Source organism: Halichoeres trimaculatus, unplaced genomic scaffold, assembly GCF_033239565.1.
Source record: "Halichoeres trimaculatus isolate MK-OKI-2021-1 unplaced genomic scaffold, fHalTri1.1 fHalTri1_scaffold_20, whole genome shotgun sequence".
NCBI classification, from domain to species: Eukaryota; Metazoa; Chordata; class Actinopteri; order Labriformes; family Labridae; genus Halichoeres; species Halichoeres trimaculatus.
Window position 1 is genome coordinate 19689529 of NW_027437198.1, and position 15614 is coordinate 19705142.

Sequence of the window (15614 nt, forward strand, 5' to 3'; positions counted from 1 at the left end):
TTTTAAGTTATGTAAAAACAAAAATGAGGTCTATATTGCTTGTAACAAGTAGAAAAAGCTATTTTTTTCTTGTTTCATTTGCAGATTTTTTTAACTTGTTACAAGCAATTAAGACCTCATTTTTGTCTTCAAATAACTTGAAACAAGACATTTTTCTGGACCGACTGGTTGGATGTGGTTCAGATTGAGTACAAAATACAATTTTTATTTATAATTAGACAAAAACAGTGAATAAGACTACGTTTTTTGCAGTATTTACAGTACAGTATAGTTTCTGCTTATGCATAGTGTTTCTATTTTTAAAAACTGTTGTATGTGCAGTTTTAACAGGTCACTGAAAATCCTGTCTGATTTTCTGTTTATAGGCACACCAAGTTAAGCTTCAGTCAAAACTTCAATGTGCGTGCGTCTGTGCGTGACGAACAGATACAGGGAACAGAAAATACATGTTGTGGCATTACGATAATCCTCCCATGCTGCTTGAAAACAAAAGGCAGACGTCACGTCTTCCTTTGCACGGCCTGACATGAAGTCAGGAAGTTGAGTTGTAGATAAATGCTGCTGTGTGACATAACACTATTGTGTTATCAGAAGGAAGCACTGACAGTCTTGCCCATTAAGTTCCTTCAGCATTACTGACACCACTTGCTGATGATGACACAGGGACTTGATCTCTGTCATTCACTGGCTGATGAGGGACAAAATGTTTTTATTGTTTAAATTAAACTGTAAACATAAGTTTTATCAGATGTTGTCAGATAACTAAAGGGTTAAGCTCTTTACTGGGACAGAATGGAGAGCAGAGTGAGGGTGTGGATGCCTTTCCTGGACGGTTACATTATACTCGCCATTTCCTCCCTACGAGTGTAATCTGCTGTATCTGGAGCTCCGTTAGATCCAGCAAAGAAAAGAGTTAAAGAGGGGTGTGGTGAAAAATGAGAATGCTTTAGCTGGCTGAGTCCAGATACTTTGGGCGTGGTCTGTTAATTCTTTCCGTATGCTCCCTAAGGATCTCAAAAAAGCAGGGAAAAGCAGCTGTATGGAAGGAGCCGGCTTTTCGAAGGCTCGACGACAGTAAACACTGTCAGATATGGCAACTCTCAGCAGTACTAATGAAGAGGTTCCAAAGGAGAATCAGGACCGCTCGGATTCAAAGGAGGAACCGAGGGAGCCGACGGACCCCACCCCTGAGATATCAGAAACGCTACTCCCAGAAGATGTGTTATGTGACTCTTGTATGGAGAGTCCCAGCAAGGCCCTTAAATCCTGCCTGACCTGTCTGGTGTCTTACTGCAGGACCCATCTGAGACCACATCTGGAGAACGCCAAATTTCAAAACCACCGTTTGGTGGAACCCTTACACGACATTGACTGCAGGACTTGTGAGGTTCATCAACTTCCTGTTGAGCGCTTCTGCTTGACTGATGGCTGCTGTGTGTGTCCAGATTGTGAGACTCAGGAGCATCAAGGGCACATGGCTGCATCTGTGGGGGAGGCACGGGCACAAATTGAGGTCTTGATCAAATTCTATATTGCTTTAAATCTCATGTAGCAGAATATTCTTTATCAAAATGTTTGAAATTTTGTGTTTGTGATGATTTTTTGCAGGTGGAGCTTCAGAAGGAGCAAAAACAGATCTGTCAGAGTGCTGCAGCAGCTGAGAAAGCGATTGAAAAGCTACAAAGAAACAACGACACAATCAAAGTTCATTACATGTTTTATGTCTAACACACTGTTGCATTTATTTAGGACACAATGATGAGATGTGACTGTATTTCTTAATACTTTTTCTCTCTCTTTCAGTCGTCTATGCAGGAGGTTTGTGTTATTGTCGATGAACAGTTCAACAGGCTGCAGATGACTGTGGAGGAGGCCAGAAAAGGGGCGGTGGAGGTGCTGGAAGGAGAGAAAAGACGGGCACTGAAACAAGCAGAGGGCATCCAGGCCCATCTGGAGCAGAAGAGAACAGAGCTGATGAAAAATTTGGCTCAAATGAACAAACTGTCCAAGTACAAGTCAGATGTTGACTTTCTGCAGGTAAACAAGTGAGACCTGAGGCAAAACCCCATGTAGAACATTAAATAATCCAGGATGTGTGGGTTTATTTTGAATGTCAACCTGTTGAACTTGTACACAAAGCTAAAACATTACAGTAAATTTACTGAGAAAAGTTCTGAGTCAGAGGAAGTCTCATATTTTGTCGTAACAGTTCATTTACTGTTACGACATCACGTTTATGCACCTGTGGCTCTTCCTTGTTCCAGGAATACTCTGAGTGGAAAAAACGATCAACAGACATGTGTCTGCCTACAGCAAGCGTCACGCACCGGGACCATCTGATCTCCTATATCCAAGTAGTGACTGATGCTACACAAGAGCTGTGTGACCTCATTCTGTCATCATACAGGGAAAAACTCAACCTGGTGTGGAAAAGTTGTGAGTGTAAATATTGTTTTGTCTGCATACCTTTACATCTTTCAGCCCCTAAGAGAGGAAAGTGCTTCAGGTGTAAACCCATCATTTAATCTTTGTGTTCACTCTTGGAAATTCTTTAAACATCTGTTTATTTATCATCTGCCGGCCAATCAGACTTAAATTTTCCAAAAGTATGAGAAGTTTCACAAAACACTCATGGTCTTAAGATTATTAATTCTTAGACAACATGCGTAATTGACTTTAAAGAGCCCTCATGTTCCACATTTGTTATGATACCAAATGACACAGCTGAAGAGTAAGGGCCTTTGTCTACTAACCTCTTTTTTTAACTGCTGTGTCAAACTTGTACTCTGGGATACAACTTGTGACATCACATCACTTATTTTTATAGTTTATCATAGAAAGGTATTGCTGTAACGTTATTGCTCTGTTGGTGTTAATGCATCATTGGCAGCTGCTCTGGGAATACGTTTCTATATAACAACAAACACCGTAATATATAAAGTACATGCTTTTGTTACTCCATGCACAATTACCCTTCCTCCATTTCACTCAAATGAGCAAGATGCAGGCTCTTTTGGGAATTTAAATTATTAAGAATTATGTTTATAATGTCTGTAATGTTGGTTTGAATTTCTTGTGCTCAAACCGAAGTCATAATTTGCCTGGAACGCTTTCAGGTTGGAACTATGAGATTTCAACTGGGAAATTTCCAATTTACAGGTTTCTTGGAAGACTCAGGTTGTAGGTGCTGCCAGTGAAAAACAAACCAAAAACAAACAGCCAAAAAAACGAAACCATGCTGTTTTATGGACACAGGCCCTAAATTGTCATAGATTCTCAAAAACTGAATATTGATAATGAAAATGACCATGACAAACTGTTTTTTATTCAATTTACAGTACACTGTAATTTTTTCAATTCTTTTTATGATGAAACCATGAAACTGAAAAGTCTCTTTCTGAAATGTTGAACCAGGTACCAAATCCCCAGTGCCAGAATCTCCAGCTTCATTCCTACCTGAACCTGAAACAAGAGAGGACTTTTTAAAATGTAACTATGCAACTTAACATCTACATGTTTTGAGGTTTCTGGTCGTCAAAATACACTCACTAAATGTGTCCCTTCATTTTCAGACATCAGGAGTCTGACCTTTGACCCAAACACCACACATAATTTCCTCCGTGTGAGGGAGGACAACAGAAAGCTCATCAACACCAGCCCCTGGCAGCACAGCTACCCAGACCACCCTGCTCGCTTTGAGTACTGGCGACAGGCGATGACTGTGGAGAGCATTTACCTGGGGAGGCACTATGTCGAAGCAGAGCTGAGCGGGGAAGGGGCACACGTAGGTGTCACTTACAAGAGCATTGATCGAAAGGGGGAGCAAAGCACCAGCTGTATCACGGGAAATGACTTTTCCTGGTGTGTTGGAAGGAACAGCAGAGGTTTCTTTGCCTGGCATGACGGTGTGGAGATTCGTTTGGAAGTCACTGGTACTACAAGAATCGGCATATATGTTGACTTTGAGAAGGGCACTGTGTCTTTTCATGATATCACTGGTCCTATCACGCTTCTCTGCAAGTATACCGCTCATTTTACTGAGCCCTTGTATGTTGTCACCTGGCTATCAAAGAAAGATAATGTAGTTTCTCTCCTTCATGCAAAGTGATGCTTCTCTCCAAGAGTGTAAAACATCTACCTTTACCTGTTGACACTAAGGTACAAATATGAAGGTGTTGATGCAGAATTTTTCTACACGCATGTCCCTGAAAGTTGAATTTACCACCATCTAGTGGTGACTGTTGCATAAAGCAGTTTGTGTTGCATAAACCATCCAAAAGTGTTGACAGTTTACAGCAGTTTTATTGCAGCTTTATTGCTCATGAATGTGATCTGAATGAGGGAAAAAGTACACACATGTCAGACAATAATTATTTTATTTGTTTAAAGTACATTGGGTTGTAAAAATGTATTTACATCACTGAGTTATTTAAAGGCCACAGGATGAAAGATTGTTTCACAGGTCAGTAAAATCATCAGTTCAATACTTTTTAACGCATGTTCAGAGATGAATTTAATTTCAAGCATTAAAATCAGTTTCATTGTCATCATAAACTGGATTCACAAAGTGCACACCTGTCTGGGTCATTGAGATTGAAGTATTAGCTTCAGTCCCATACAGACTAGGGTCATTAGGCATCATGTGGGGCCTGTCGAACATTGGATTGTCATAGCCATGGTCAAGAGTCCCACCAAGCTCTCCGATGTCACTGTGTCCCCTGAATCGTCTCAAAGATGGCATTGAAGGCATTGAAGGCATTGAAGGCATTGAAGGCATGGATGGCATTGATGGCATAGAAGGCATTGATGGCATAGAAGGCATTTGCACAAACCCTTTACGAACCAAAACTACCAAAACCACAACTAGTGAGATCAAAATTAAAACTCCAAACACAGCTCCAACAACAACCCCAGCATCGCTCCCAGATTGACTGCTACTGCCCCCAGAAGAGGCTTGAAATTCAGCTCCTGTGATTCCCATGTTGGAGCCATGAGTGCCAGCATCCTTCACTATGTCCTTGGCCAGTTTTTCTGCCAATGCTCCCTTGTCTCCATCTAGGATAACCACCTGAATCTCAGGTGTAGTACCAAAAGGGATGATCCTCAACAACTTCTGTGGTTTTAAGACTTTGGACATGCCCAGTTGGATGGTTTTGTATTCAGGTAGGATAAGAAACAGGTGGTGGACCCTTTGCCTGTAGGTTTGTAAGTTGAAAGTCGTGGAGAACTTGATCGAGACGACTGCACCACAAACTTTACAGCAGTGTCCAACAGGGGAAAGAGGAGTCTTACAGTCCAAAGAGTCACAAGTAACAGTGCCACAGATCCGCTCATGGTTGACAGAATTCCCACAGTCACATCCAGATGGATCCCCACAACCTTGGTGTCCGACGTTGACTGCAGAAGACCCTTGAAACTGTAGCTGGCCAGAGCGTGAGCTGAGGTACTGTGAGAACTCAGCTGAGCTTTCAAACTTCTTCCCAAGCACAGACACAGATTTAACAGAAATAGGCTGATTTGAGCCGGTGTCAACCCTGAAAGAGGAGAGTGCCTTGAAAACCACATCGTCATACTGGCAGGGGACACTCTCCTCATGCACAGAGAATAAGACCTGTCCTTTCTGCATGTCGTCCAGAGTTGCAGTTGCCTGCCACAGAGCTGGGTTGAACCACTGGAGATCCTCTGAGTCTTTAAAGTTGGTTGTAGCACCTTGTCCACAGCCTGGTTCTTGTCCATAGAAACCAGCTCCAGAATTCAGGATGAACTCACCATTGACTGGAAGCCTCATCTCACGTACCGCATGTGACGTCTCCACAAACACGGACACTCTTCTCTGAGCTGCAAACTGGACGATGTCACAGCCATGTGGGACATCATTGTTGTCCCAGTTGGTCTTATTCTCATAGTTGGTGTCAGGAATCCACTGTTTGTACAGGGCACTTGCAGCCCCGACGAGACAGAGGAGAAGGAGCAGGTCTGATGTTTTCGACATCCTGAGTGTTTGTGATGGAGCGTTTGGGCAAACATTTCATGACCTTTGTTTCTGAGCCGTGTGACCAACACGAGGGCACACAACTCATCAGATGAGCAGATGAGCTCTGGAACACAACAACCTGCACAAACAGGTGACCTGTAAAAGATTTACAAGGGCTGTACTGACACTGCTGCAAGTCTTACTCTTCCAAGGCCTCATATCTTTGCGTGAAGAAAGGAAGAAAAGAAATAATACTAAAATTATTTAAAAGCTTCTCTTTGGCAAAACAGCCTGCTCATGTTTTCTCTATGCACTTTTATCCAGTGCTTTAAGTGTGCCATTTTATTCACTGCTATTGACTGCAGAAATTTAGGATGCTTGCTGCTCAACACAGCAAGTAAATAAGGGGACTGCCAGCATAAAGCACTGCTTTATCTAAAACAACGCATGAGGGTTAAAAGTCCTCAGCTCAGCATTTAAGGAGTACAACACTTAAGCTGTTGCGTGTACAAAAATTTAAAATGATATGAGATATGAAAAAACATGAATGGATTCAGAACTAGAAAAGCAAACTCATTTCTTTCCATTAGACGCAGCTGCAATAAAAGACATTCAAGGACAAGGGTCTGCAACCTTTGGCTCTTTGACTCTTTTGCAGCGGTTCCTTGTAGCTGTAAAATAATTATCTAGATAATTAGCAAACCAAAAAAAACATGATGAGTTAAGGAAAGTATCAATATATGTTATGAAGTTCAAGTATTCTTTGAAAAAAATTGAAAATTAGTCAATTTCAAATGTCTTTAAAAATGCTTAAAATTTTTGCATATTTTTAAGCTTTAAGACTTTTAATTTTTGCAAATATATTACATGTTAATTTGTTTGCAGTTTTTGAAATGCTTAAAAAAAATTGCAAATTTCTTTAAGATAAAAAAAATGCACTTTTATTTCATTTTTTTGCAAATTTATTACACATTTGATTGCAATTTTTGAAATGCTTTAATTCTTTTAATTGCAAATTTATTTAATATGAAAACTGACTTACTTTTCATTTTTTGCAAATTTATTACATGTCAATTTGTTTGCAATTTTTGAAATGCTTTAATTTTTTTCCTTTTTAATTTTGCAAATTTCTTGTATATAGAAATGCATTTTTTATTTTCTAATATATGCTAATTTATTTAAAATAAAAAAAAGTAAGACATCATATGTACGATTTTTTAATCTAAAATAGGTCTTGTTTAGACAACTTTTCTCTAGATTTTAACGATGTAAAGAATTTTATAAACGTTGTAGTCTTTCATCTGAAGATTGTGTAGATTCTGTGGCTCCAGAATGGCTGTCATCCAGGTGGGCTGAGGGAAAATGGCTCCTATGTAGGGTTGCAGACTCCTTTTCTAGGAATACCCTTCCCCATGATTCTCTTGCATATCTCTTTAGATCTACTTTATCTTTGTAAAGTCAAGTCAAAGTTTAGTACATTTAAAACATTTTGCATTTTGACTTTTGCTTTAAAAGCCACTTCTTCCAGGTGGAGTTTTATAATGCCATAACATTTCACCCACTATTTCAAAATGTAAGATGTTTTACTATTTCTTTAAACAGTTTTCCACTAATGGAAAGCAAGCTGCTATGCTTTAAAATTTCCAGTGTCAAAAGTCATGAGGACCAGTTTTAGTTTTCAAAGATAAAAGGACTCATCCTGATTCCTGAAAAAGATAACTGGATTATGCACAGCATGCCCTTATTGACGCTGGTTTCTCCCTGAGGCAGCCTGTTACCTGCACGGTTGCATGCTTTCAGAGATAACTCTGTTGTTTACATGGAATCACAATAAAACGTGTTGCCAAAGGGAAATGACGGGGAAGTGACGATCGGAACTGCTCCCGAAACCCATTAACCTCCATTAGTGCTCGGAGGGGCTGTGGGTTGGGGGCGAGACGCCAGATGAACTGACCAGCTGAAACTAATTAACACCTGATTGTCTTCACATACTTCACCTTGTGCGGTACAACAGCCACCTGAGCTGTTTGACGGGTAGAGAAAGGGATAGCACACTTTGTCGTACACATGTATATCTTACACGAATAAAAAAAAAAGCTTAGTAATTCAGCGACCTGTGACATTTTCCTTCTTTCTGGCGTTCAACACCTTAATGGTCGGAAGGAGGGGCACGATGAGAACCGTGGCTGAAAAGATGCGCGAGACCTGCAACAAGCTGTTCTCTAGGTAAAGCTGGAGTGACGCATTTTCATTTTCACTAGGGTTTAAACAATAGAAGTCCTTAATTCTGAACATGCAAATCAACATTTTTCATTCTTTTTGAAAATGAAACATAATATTGATTAAATAGTTAGATGGGCAAAACAACAGAAAAGCCTAAAAATGTTGTTCATGTTCATTTATTTTTATTTATTTATTTTTTGTCAGATATGGAGTGGGTCTTCTTCTGTTTTTTACAGAAGTACATATATGACAAACTAGTCACACACTTTTTCTTTCAGCTGAAAATCCACTAATCAAATAGGAAGAAGAGTTATCAACTGCTGTGCAAAAAGCCTTTGTGTTGATGGACATTTTTGATGATGCAAACTGTACAAATTTAGGAGTTTACTTAGCATATTAGCATAAATTCCAGGACCTTAATAGGAGGGAGGGAAAGTGAGCCTTTTAGTGGAAATGGATCAGTAGACATGCTTTATATTCTAGTTTTAACTCATTAAGGCCTTTTTAAAGCTCATTGAATTCAGTATCTGTCCAAAAGAAAGCTTATTTTCAGATTATTATCAGTTTTGATGTTGCACTGCTGTAAGAGATGTGGCAAAATGCAACTTTGTGGTTGTACACTTACATATTTGTGAAGGTAAAATTGATGGTAATGATTGATAGTAGAGACTTGGGTATCATTACAGAGGTTGAGTGTGATTGAAATGTGTAAAAGAGGGCCCTACGGCAGTGTAGCCAAGTATCTTTCTAATCTATCTAATCTATTTTATCCATACGTAGCGACTGTTCTAGCTGTGTTTTAGACATTGTCTGGGTACAGGAGTGAGATGTTTTTGAAACGCTTCTTAGAGAGTCCAGTGTCCAACCCAAAGTTACTGTTGCACCATTTATTCTTCTTTTATATGTGCGAAACATGATGGCTATTGGTGAAAATCCTGTGCTCTTCCCATTGCCCAAATCATTACTTCACCTGGGCCCTTCTTGTAGTATTCACCTGCTGGTTTTCCTAGAGTGCCCCCTGTGATGATTGTGTAAGTGGCCACAAAAACAGCCCTAAGTGGCCTTAGTAAATTAGCTCATTCAACATATTAATGTGCCCCCTTTTTTCCTTCTGCTGAAGAGGTGTTTATATTTCATTTAGATTTATAATTTTTGCATTATCTGTTATATCTAATCTTATGTTTGTTCTGTGTTGCAAAAAAACCTAAACCATTTAAAAATTAAGGTAATGAAAACAAACATATTTTGGTCTCTCACCATCTTCCTCAAACCCTTTGTTAATGTTTTTTATTTGTTGGACTCAGAGTGCAGAGTGAAATTTTAAGCTCATAAGCTGAAAAGGGGAAGAGTTTGTGTATTTTTTGATTCCAATGTGCTTTTTAATTCAACCTTAAGGGGATTTCTGAGACAAACCTTCATGACCTTTGCCCTTTACAGAAAAACACAGAATGATGTTTCAGACGGTCATCCATCCAACATTGAGACAGCAGCACAGATGGACAACATCCAGCATTTGTCCAGCCCCAGCTCCTGCTTGGAGGCCGCCAGAGAGCACGTGCACCACGTGGAGACGGTGATAGAGAGGGCCCACCATGGGGGTGGATGGCTCCTCTCAGGCATCATCTGCATCAACATCCTGATCCTGGGCTGTGCTCTGGTCAGTGGCAGCGCCTTCAACAGTGTGGCCATTACAGCCGTGCACAGGCAGATCTTCCTCATCATTCTCCTCCTCCTCACTATGCTGTGGATGCTGTTTTACACAGCTGTTACATCACGTGGGGATCAAGCTGTGGTGTTCAGAGACAGCCATGCAGGGCCTGTGTGGCTGCGAGGTGAGAACTCTGGCTTTCTAGTCCTCTTTATTTGACAACTTTTATTTAATTTATTCACAAAAACGTTTTATTTTTCAGCTGGGCTTGTGCTGTTTGGGATTCTCAGTCTCCTCATGGATATCTTCAAGATAGCTACCTATGTGGGTTACCTTCACTGTGACTCTCCCGTGAAAGTGGCATTCCCTGTTGTGCAAGCTGTGTTCTTGTTTGTTCAGGTTAGAGCATTGCAAAAGCATGCAGTCTCACTTTAAGGAAACCAGAAAAAATAACCGTTTTTTTTTCTTTCTTTTTTTAGACTTACTTCTTGTGGATTCATGCAAAGGACTGTGTACAGCTACACACCAACTTCACCCGGTAAAACATCTCACCACTTACATGGGGATCTATTTTCATCTAGCAGGGCACTTATGTTTTCACTCCTCCAGGTGTGGGCTCACTCTCACACTTTCAACTAACCTGGTGGTGTGGATGGCAGCCGTGACCGAGGAATCGCTTCACCAAACTGAGATTCCAGAGCTGTATGTGAACGTCTCACACAAGATGTACAGAGGTATCTGAGGATTTACGTTTTCATTTCTGATTAAATCATTTTGATGATTATTTGAGTAAAACACAACTCACACTGTTCATTTCCTTTAATCAGCCAGTTACGGTGACAAGAAGTGTAAATGCAACCACTCAGCGTGCGACACCTTCAAAGAGGCATTCTACTACCTGTACCCCTTCAACATTGAGTACAGCCTTTTTGCTTCAGCCATGGCCTACATCATGTGGAAAAATGTTGGCAGACTCGTGGAGGATCACAGCCACCACCATGCCAAATTTCGCCCACAGGAAGTGTGTTTTGGAACTTTCATGGGAATACTCATGGTGGTGGCAGGGCTTGTAACATTTATCATCTATGAGGTGGACATACTAAAGGAAGACACAGTGAGCAGAAACAGGGCCCTGCTGATTCATTTCATCATGAATATTGTGATAGTCAGCCTGATGTCTCTCTTCACTGTGATTGGCTGCATCGTCTATAGGCTGGACCACAGAGAGCATGTGTCTGAGAAGAACCCCACTCGCAGCCTCGACGTGGGGCTGCTGGTGGGAGCCTCCATGGGCCAGTTCATCATCAGCTACTTCAGCATCGTGGCCATGGTGGCCACAGGAGCACAAGGATACCTAAACGCCCTCAACTTGTCATGGGCTGTGCTGACAGTGCTTCAGCTCGGGCTGCAGAACTACTTCATAATCGAAGGCCTCAACAGGGAGCCTTTTCACATGATGCAGGAAGCAGCTCTGCACACAAATGCTCACGCCCTGCGCAAAAAGTCCAGCTACTACCTGTCTTCAAGTAATGACAAGCTAAGCTGGAAGAGGAGGGTACTGAAGGAAGTCTGTGCCTTTCTGCTGCTCGCTAACGTCATTGTAAGTTGTATTTATTCTTTCCTCTTTTCTTTTGAAGTTGATTTAGGCCCATTAAGTGCAATGTGCGGAAGAAGAATTTTTGATGCCATTCACCTTTTTTGATTTTATTTTACATTTCCAGTTGTGGATCATGCCTGCCTTTGGTGCTCGTCCCCAGTTCGATCATACCGTTGAGATCAGGTTCTACAAATTCACCATGTGGGCTGCCATCGTAAACATTGGACTTCCTTTTGGAATTTTCTACCGCATGCATTCTGTTGCCAGTCTCTTTGAGGTTTACTTAATTTCCTAGAAACTTTTTTTTTTTTTGAGGTTTTAAACATAGTTTAATGATTTATTATTTTTGTATTTGATTTTATAAAATAAGTAAATGTTGTATTTTTTTATTATCATTTAACTTATACAATAAATTTTGTGGGGAAAAAACATTTTGTGATTTTGATGGTGTGAGAATTTAATTGAATTCAATGGTTTGTGTCAGATGACTTGCTTTAAAGAGAAATGCAATTTAATTTGCATGCCTAGTTTGTGATAGTCACAGAGTTTTATTAGGTTTTATTGACCCACACACAAAAAATAATAAAATAAAATAAAAATAGAGTGTTCTCCTCTCTGGCCTGATAGTTACTGTCTAGGAAGAATGTATAAAAACTTGTTTCTTCGTTTACATGTTGAACTCGTGTTTTGAAGGTTAAAGCAGATTAAAAAGCCTGAATTAAATCTTCAGTCAGGAACTTTGCTTGTGTATGTCCCAGCACCCCAAGGGACAAAGGAATCCCTGTTGATGATTTGCTCGTCTTTTCCTGTTTATGGGAAGTTAGTGTTTCAGGGCATGTTGACACATGGCTGGGAAACTCGGGAAACGCATATATTTGTATGAGTTTTGGCCTGTCGTCAACACAAAACAGTTTTGCATCACAAAACAGTTTTCTGAAAACTGAAACTAAGTGAAGATTTTGGAAAACTAGTCCATTTTGATTGGCTGGCAAAGGTTTCACATCTAAAAAACACTGCCCAATATGGGTTTGGCATGTATCGGGTTGCATTTTTCAGCAGAATTCCCCAACCTTTACCATCAAAAGAGCCATAAAAACAATACAGATTATAAAATTCTATATATATCGTTAAAATATATTGGATAATTGGATAATATGGATAATTGTATAGACAAGAATGTATTTAAATTTTGAAACTGTAGGACTGCAAAAAGAAGACTTTGTTTTGATAACATATATTGATAATAAGATAAGATAAGATAAGATAAGTCATACTTTATTAATCCCCGGAGGGAAATTCAAGTTGTTTGGGCACTCTTCCAAGCAGAGAATTGTACACTCTGATGGCTGCAGGGAGGAATGATCTTCGGAACCTCTCGGTCCTGCAGCGCACAGAGGTAAGGCGTCCCCTGCTGCTGATCCTCTGGACTATGATGTTGTGAAGTGGGTGATCAGAGTGACGGATGATGGCCTCCACTTTCTTCTGTGTATACCTTTCCACCACAGCCTCCAGTGAGTCCAAACTGGATCCAACCACAGAGCTAGCTCTCTTCACCAGTTTTTCCAGTCGCCTCTTGTCCTTCTGCTTTAAACTATTTCCCCAGCAGACTGCACCATAAAACAAAGCACTGGCTACCACGGACTGATAAAACATCTGCAGCAGCTTTCCACAGACATCAATTGATCTGAGCTTCCTTAAGAAAAAGAGACGGCTCTGCCCCTTCTTAAAGAGTGCATCTGTATTAAGGGACCAGTCCAACTTGTTGTCCAGATGTACACCAAGATATTTGTAGGTTGGCACCACCTCCACGTCCACCCCATGGATGTTAACTGACTGATGGCAGAGCCCAGACTTTCGGAAATCCACAATCATTTCCTTTGTTTTTGAGGTGTTCAGTAGGAGACAATTTCTATGACTCCAGTCACAGAAAGCTTTTATCAGATCCCTGTATTCAGATTCCTGTCCATTTTGGATACACGCCACAATAGCAGTGTCATCGGAGTATTTTTGGATGTGGCAGGACTCAGAGTTGTATTTGAAGTCTGCAGTATAAAGTGTGAAGAGGAATGGAGCCAGAACAGTTCCTTGTGGAGCCCCCGTGCTGCTCATGACCGTCCCAGAGACGCAGTTTCCCAACCTGACAAACTGTGGCCTCTCTGTGAGATAGTCTGTGATCCAGGAGACAAAGGATGGGTTCACACCTATGTCTTTGAGCTTATCTCTCAATATCATGGGCTGGATGGTGTTAAATGCACTTGAAAAATCAAAGAACATAATTCTTACATAGGTGCCAGGTTCTTCTAGATAGCACAGGGCACGGTGGAGCATGTATGTAACTGCATCATCCACTCCAATATGATTTCTATATGCAAACTGCAGAGGTTCTAGTGTGTCTTTGACCTCAAGTCTCAACAGACGTAAAAGCAGCCTCTCAAAGGTTTTCATAACATGTGAGGTGAGGGCAACTGGTCTGTAGTCGTTGAGTTCAGCTGGGCATTTGAGTTTTGGTACCGGCACAATACAAGATGTTTTCCACAGAGCCGGGACCTGACCCAACTGTAGACTCAGGTTGAAGATCCTCTGAAGGGGTTCACACAATTGGGCAGCACAGTCCTTAAGCAGTCTTGGACACACACCATCTGGACCAGCAGCCTTCCCTGAGCACAGTCTTCCTAACTCTAACCTCACTCCTAAAGCTGTGACAGACGGTGACGGTTGAAGAGGCACAGGTGTAAGAGGGGATGTAGCAGGAGTGGTGGAGAGACACAGATGTGTAGAAGGAGCAGCAGTAGAAGAGGAAGTGGTCGCTGTGTCAAACTTGTTGAAGAACTGGTTGAATTCATTAGCACGTTCAACATCACCCACAATTGGCTGCCTTGTCATTGTGTTATATCCAGAGATGTTGTTGATTCCTCTCCACACCTCCCGCATGTTATTATTTTGTAGTTGTCTCTCAATTTTCTTTTTATATTTCACCTTAGCCTCCCTTAATCTCCTCTTCAGCACTTTTTGCACCAGTTTGAGCCGTTCTTTGTCGCCATCTCTAAAGGCTTCCTTTTTCTGATTGAGGATATCCTTGATGTCACTTGTGATCCAGGGTTTGTTATTGGGGAAACGGAGTACAGTCTTTGATGGTATGATATTGTCTTTACAGAAGTTGATGTATTCAGTAAAACAGTCAACCTGTTTATCAATATCTATACTATTTTCATCTGTTTCTAACAATACATTCCAGTCTGTGCACTCAAAGCAGTCTCTCAGAGCCTCACTGGCCTCAGGTGTCCATTTTCTAATTGTTACAGTAGTTGCATGCTGCCTCAATACGCAGGGTCTGTAACAAGACTGAAGTAAAACCAGATTGTGATCCGACCTGCCCAGTGGTGGTAATGCAGTGGCACTGTATGCATCTTTGACGTTGGCATATAGAAGATCAAGTGTTCTGTTCACTCTGGTTGGGCAATTAACAAACTGTTTAAATCCAGTGAGATGAGAGGAGAGGCTAACATGGTTAAAGTCTCCAGATATTATTATGAGAGCCTCAGGATGTTGAGTCTGTAGCCTGGCAACAGTTTCTTGGATAACATCACATGGAACTTCAGCAGTTGCTTTGGGTGGAATGTACACGAGGATTGTTATTATATGACTGAATTCTCTGGGAAGGTAATATGGCCTCATCCCAACTGCCAACAGTTCAATGTCCGGAGAACACATCTTCACCTTGACTGTAGTATGATCAGGATTACACCATCTCTGATTGATGTATAAAACCAGTCCTCCACCTTTTGACTTGCCACTAGCTTTGGTGTCTCTGTCCAGACGTATCAGCGTGAAGCCAGGGATATCCACACAGGAATCAGAGATGTTTTGATTCAACCAGGTCTCAGTAAAGCACATGAGGCTGCACTCACGGTATACATTTTGTGTCTTCACCAGTATCTCTAGTTCATCCTTTTTGTTGGGCAGAGAGTTGACATTCCCCATGATGACTGAAGGAAGAAAGGGCTTGTATCTCCATCTCCTGGCCTTTAACTTTGCACCAGCACGACATCCTCGGAAAGGCTTCTTTATCTCAGCAGGAATAGGGTGATGTCCTCCAGATTTGCTCCATCGTAATGCAAGAAGCTCCTCTCTTGAATAAACTCTCCTTCCAGCAGACATATCCATGAGTTGTT

The 15614-nt window shown here is 41.0% G+C and overlaps 3 protein-coding genes across 4 annotated transcripts; 2 read left to right on the forward strand and 1 right to left on the reverse strand.

Moving 5' to 3' along the window:
- The first annotated feature begins 1000 nt into the window (after window positions 1-1000).
- On the forward strand, window positions 1001-4194 carry LOC141809900 (tripartite motif-containing protein 16-like). Of its 2 annotated transcripts, none has more exons than XM_074697132.1 (6): window positions 1001-1513; window positions 1609-1704; window positions 1804-2037; window positions 2265-2442; window positions 3415-3489; window positions 3573-4194. In XM_074697132.1, the coding sequence occupies exons 1-6, from the start codon at window positions 1091-1093 to the stop codon at window positions 4106-4108; spliced, it is 1542 nt and encodes a 513-aa protein (XP_074553233.1). In that variant the 5' UTR covers window positions 1001-1090; the 3' UTR covers window positions 4109-4194. The 2 variants fall into 2 exon arrangements, with proteins under 2 accessions (XP_074553233.1, XP_074553234.1); XM_074697133.1 differs by having other exon boundaries at window positions 2265-2436.
- A 325-nt stretch (window positions 4195-4519) lies between these two features.
- On the reverse strand, window positions 4520-6007 carry amn (amnion associated transmembrane protein). Its single transcript, XM_074697347.1, has one exon. It carries the CDS (start codon window positions 5990-5992, stop codon window positions 4520-4522), a length of 1473 nt encoding a protein of 490 aa, XP_074553448.1. The 5' UTR covers window positions 5993-6007.
- Window positions 6008-7931: 1924 nt separating this feature from the next.
- On the forward strand, window positions 7932-11857 carry LOC141809578 (proton channel OTOP2-like). Its single transcript, XM_074696665.1, has 7 exons — window positions 7932-8200; window positions 9635-10029; window positions 10108-10244; window positions 10325-10383; window positions 10455-10579; window positions 10673-11445; window positions 11567-11857. Exons 1-7 carry the CDS (start codon window positions 8127-8129, stop codon window positions 11735-11737), a joined length of 1734 nt encoding a protein of 577 aa, XP_074552766.1. The 5' UTR covers window positions 7932-8126; the 3' UTR covers window positions 11738-11857.
- Window positions 11858-15614: the final 3757 nt, after the last annotated feature.

Excerpts from the sequence above, each read along its gene's own strand:
- amn (XM_074697347.1), bottom strand. The coding sequence starts at position 5,992 with ATGTCGAAAACATCAGACCTGCTCCTTCTCCTCTGTCTCGTCGGGGCT.
- LOC141809578 (XM_074696665.1), top strand. The coding sequence starts at position 8,127 with ATGGTCGGAAGGAGGGGCACGATGAGAACCGTGGCTGAAAAGATGCGC. Across the intron at positions 10,384-10,454 it reads CTACACACCAACTTCACCCG|GTGTGGGCTCACTCTCACAC; the intron begins GTAAAACATCTC and ends TCACTCCTCCAG. Across the intron at positions 10,580-10,672 it reads CTCACACAAGATGTACAGAG|CCAGTTACGGTGACAAGAAG; the intron begins GTATCTGAGGAT and ends TCCTTTAATCAG.
- LOC141809900 (XM_074697132.1), top strand. The coding sequence starts at position 1,091 with ATGGCAACTCTCAGCAGTACTAATGAAGAGGTTCCAAAGGAGAATCAG. Across the intron at positions 2,038-2,264 it reads CAGATGTTGACTTTCTGCAG|GAATACTCTGAGTGGAAAAA; the intron begins GTAAACAAGTGA and ends TCCTTGTTCCAG. Across the intron at positions 2,443-3,414 it reads GGTGTGGAAAAGTTGTGAGT|GTACCAAATCCCCAGTGCCA; the intron begins GTAAATATTGTT and ends ATGTTGAACCAG.